General features: G+C 45.5%; 1 protein-coding gene across 1 annotated transcript in view; it reads left to right on the top strand.

Annotated features, from left to right (window-relative positions):
* Positions 1 to 1,689, top strand: part of PPRC1 (PPARG related coactivator 1) — a gene marked incomplete in the record, with an annotated part of 41,395 nt that extends 39,706 nt beyond the window's left edge. Inside the window, 1 exon segment of the mRNA XM_077455665.1 lies at positions 1,233 to 1,689. Within this exon segment, the coding sequence (XP_077311791.1) occupies positions 1,233 to 1,336 (104 nt within the window).
* Between the last annotated feature and the right edge of the window lie 3,015 nt (positions 1,690 to 4,704).

Here is a 4,704-nt window from a genome sequence, read left to right as displayed (position 1 = left end):
GGAAAGGCTGTGGACAGATTGGGTTAAGGCAGTGCTTCTCAACTCCTGGCCTCGGTACCCACTAACAGGCCAGGTTTGCAAGATAACTGAAATGCATCACAGGTGGTATCATTTGCTCCTCAGTGATTGCAGTGTTCTAGTCTATCTCCCCCAAGTTAATACTTAAAATCTGTCCTGTTAGTGGGTCCGGAGGACAGAAGTTGAGAACTACTGCGTTAAGGTGTTCCAGAGGATGGGGAAAGGCTGTGGACAGATTGGGGTAGGGGAGTTCCAGAGGATGGGAGAGCCTCTGGATTATAGTGGGGAGTTTTTCAAATTGGAGAGGTTCTGGACAGATAGGAACGGGCATTCCAGAGCATGGGAAAGGTTCTGGACAGATTGGGATAGAGTACCAGATGATGGTAGAGGCTCTGGACAGATAGGAACTGGGTATTCCAGTGGATGGGAAAGGCTCTGGACAGATTGGTGTTGGGGAGGTTCTGGGGGATGGGTGAAACTCTGGACAGGTTGAGTTAGGGAGATTTTTCAGATGATGGTAAAGGCTCTAGGCAGATTGGGGTAAGGAGTTCCAGAGGATAGGAAGAGGCTCTGGAGAAGTCCTGATGGTGAGCATGGGAGAAACCTAGAAAGACAGATGTACTTGGGTCTATTGCCCTTGACCAAACCTCCAATACCACTTATACACCTGTGTAGTTGAATACATACCAACCAAATTCCTAGTTAAAAAAAAAAAAAAATGTGCGTTTTTTAATATACAAAGATAAAAGGACACACACAGGACCATATCTGTACAGCTACAAAAAGTTCACTTATCCATTACTCATAATTGTCAAAGGAGCAATACACATGAAGACTTAACGGGTTTCGAACACTCATAGTCTTCAGGTGTGCATGTGAACAACATCTAGAAATTTATAGGGCTACTATACAATCATTATGACTTTTTTTTTTTTCCCAGTTTAAGGACTGTGGCTGATAACAGTACGTATGGCTACTCAATTATCTTTGTCACTTAATTCTTATATTGATTGTATTTGTTCACATGCACTCCTGAAGAAGACATTGGGTTTGCGAACATGTTGCTCCGTGTGTTTTTGTTCAATTTATGGGCAAAATCTAAGATGTGGGTACATTGAGTGCAGAACCTTCCTTTTTTTGGTATTGAGACTTATTTGTATTTTTTTTTTTTTATGTATTTTTTAATTTTACAACTGTCTCTATTTTCCTTCCAGATTCAAATCGGGGTGAATTTGACCCCGCCCCAGTTAGAAGTAAATTTGAGGCTCTAGATTTCGATACATTACTAAGAGAGGCACAGAAGAAGCAGCGGAGGTAACGCAACGCCAGCCCTTCCCCCGAGCCCTCCGATCAATTAGAATGGAAATCGTTTAACCAAATCAATTTACCTCAAAAACACTGGATAGAAGGCCATTCACTAAAACAGACGCATGAACCTCCCCTCCCCCTCCGGGGGGAAAAAAACAAAGTGCCCAAATGTTTTTTTCCTTTTTCTAGGTAAACACAAATTCTCATTTAAAAAAAAAAAAATTTAAAAATGGTTTAAAAAACATTACTTTTTTTAAAAAATATTTTGTTTTTGTAACCTATTTAACAGAGCTTAGCGTGCGATCTGCGCTGATATAAGAAGAATCACTATGCAGATGAAATAATAAAAAAAGATATATATGATACCAGATTGTGACGTCTTTTTATTGTGTCCGATATTTACTAACGATTTTCAAAAGCGTTACATTGTTTGTCACTCAGATTTCCCTCCTGACATGGCCAAGCGGCTTATTGGCCGCCGTCTCTCCATATTGGATTTTCCTCACTGCTTCCCTACTGGGGCAGTGTTTTACTTTTTCACACATTGCCTCCTGCCGACCCGTTCACACTGCGAGGGGGGGGGGTCTCGAAGGTGCGGGCACGGCAACGCATGCGCGAGGCTCCGCCGACCCGGGCTGTGATTGGGCACCGCATGGGTTAATTCCCCGTATTTTTTTTAGGGAAAATATGAGCACCTATCTGTGTATGCCTAGACCACAAACCTTCATTGCAATACACACGTTGCATGTTAGGGGGCAGCTTGGCACCATGTTACACCCTGAATATTGATGTAGCGTGCTGTAAAAGTTGGAGTTATCCTTAAAGTGTTTCCCAAACACACAATGCTTGTATGAGAAAGTTTCCTGATCTTTGTATTGCTTCCTTTATGTGAATTCCCTGATGTTCCTGCCAGTCCCTCTGCTGTCCTAATAATAAAAACTGACCACACTAAGCAGGAGAGCAGAGTGTGGTCAGATCTGTAGCTGTGCTGGATACTCGGTGTGCTCGTCAATGATCAGACTTGGCCTGACACGCCCCTGCGGCACAGACATTCACAGCTGATGACGATGTAAGTAGAAGGCGATTATCGGCTTTTCTTATGCTGACACCATGAGGAAAGAAGAGACCCAATAACTGGCTTGTGTGAAAGGGACATCGGCACTGATTATCGGTGCAGACCCATCAATGCCCACCATCGTTGCCTGCCAGTGCCTCCTTGGTGCTCGCCTCATCAGTGCTCACCATTCCCTCTTCATCAGTGCTGCCTATTGGTGCCTCCTTGTTGGTGCCCGCCTCAGTGCCCACCATTCACGCTTTATTAGTGCCGCCTCATTGCCCACTAGTGCCACTTAACAGTGCCTCCTTGGTGTACCTAATCAGTGCTCACCATTCCATCTTTACCAGTGCCACCTATTGGTGCCCACCAGTGCCGCCTATCGGTGTCTCCTTGCAGGTGCCCATTTCAGTGTCCACCATTCCATCTTTATCAGTGCCGTCTCATTGCCCACCAGTGCCTCTTGGTGCCCACCTCATCACTGCTCACCATTCCCTCTATCAGTGCTGCCTCATTGCCCATCAGTGCCTCCTTGGTGCCCACCATTCCCTCTTTATCAGTGCTGCCTTATTGCCCATTAGTGCCCATATCAGTGCCAGCCTCGTCAGTGCCCACTATTCCCTCATTAGCAGTGCTGCCTCATTGCCCAACAGTGTTGCCCATCAGTGACTTCTTGGTGCCCACCTCATCAGTATACATCGTTCCCTCTATCAGTGCCACCTCATTGCCCACCAGTGCCTCCTTGGTGCCCACCATTCCCTCTTTATCAGTGCTGCCTCATTGCCCATTAGTGCCCATCTCGGTGCCCACTGTTCCCTCCTTTATCAGTGCCAGCCTCGTCAGTGTCCACTATTCCCTCATTAGCGGTGCTGCCTCATTGCCCACCAGTGTTGCCTATCAGTGCCTCCTCATCAGCGCACATCGGTGAAGGAGACAATAACATTTATTTTACAATATTTTATAACAAACTTTGAATTTATTTTTTCCTCTTCATTTGTTTAGCCAAAAAACAAACCAAGGTGATTCAGTACCACCAAAATAATGGGTACAATATTACATGACTGCACAATTGTCCAAAGTGTGAGGGCTGAAAGGTGAGAGTTGGCATGGGCAGGAAGGGGGTGAAAGTGCCCGTTAGGCAAGTGGTTAGAAAAAAAAAAAGATGCTGGACAACGAATGAAGTCGGCCAGCTGACCATTTCCGGAGCTCACAAACTCCTTGTTTTCCTTTTTGCTGGGATTATCAGGATCTCTGGAAGTTTGTGTCCATCATTCTATCGATCCACCAAAATAAGGAATAGACGACCGACACTGCAGAGAGGCCACTAGATGGCGGTGTTCAATGCAGATTGTACCACACTCCTATACTGGCAGGACTGGCAATGGAAATTGGTGCAGTTTTTCCTTCTGTAGAGATCCGACAAAGTATTCTTTATTAAACATTCATCACAATATGGAGAAGTGATGAAGATGAATGGCCCCCCCCCCCCCCCCCAATGTATAGAAAAACAAATTGTGATTGGAAGAGGAGGAAAAGGCATTGCATTGTACGTGGACACGGTGCATGAGTACTTTTCAGGATTCTTTACACATCGGGAAGGAGTTAATCCATATGTAATATTTTAAATCCCCCCCCAAAAAAAGCCCTTCAATTGCAGCTTTGCAAAACCAAGTGCGTTGGCTTATTAAAAACCTGCGCCTCCACGGTGTACAGTTTTCTACAGCAATGGCTAAGCTCAGTGTTGTGCAACACCAGAGAGAGGACACACATGTGCAGGTCTTTAATGATCCAGAGGGCTCGTTTCTGCAAAGCTGGAGAGAAGGCATTGAACCTCTGGCCTTCCCTTCTATGTGGGGGGGGGGGGGGGGGGGGGGGGGGGTTTGTTGGGTAATGTGTTTACAGGCAGGTATGACATTGAATAGTAGTGTCTTAGGCTCTGTTTACCCTAGGGCAGTGATTGGGAACCTTGGCACCCCAGATGTTTTGGAACTACATTTCCCATGATCATGTCCTCTACAGTGGTGTTGAGCATCATGGGAAAATGTAGTTTCAAAACATCTGGGGTGCCGAGGTTTGTCCTCACTGCCCTAGTGTGACTTTGAGCACACAGGGGTAGATTTACTAAAAACTGGAGTGCTGAATCTGGTGTAGCTGTTCATGGTAGACAATCCACTTCTAACATTCAACATAAAGTTCTGCACTAGTGGGTTAAGAATATGCATCATACATACTAGGAGTCCAACTAGGGGAATCCATGGAGAAGGATCTGGGGGTTTTGGTAGATCATAAGCTCAATAATAACATGCGATGCCAAGCTGCGGTCC

This window comes from Lithobates pipiens, unplaced genomic scaffold, assembly GCF_037356315.1.
Source record: "Lithobates pipiens isolate NorthernLeopardFrog02 unplaced genomic scaffold, aLitPip1_a1.2 Scaffold_25, whole genome shotgun sequence".
NCBI lineage: Eukaryota > Metazoa > Chordata > Amphibia > Anura > Ranidae > Lithobates > Lithobates pipiens.
This window is presented reverse-complemented; position numbering and strand designations above follow the sequence as displayed.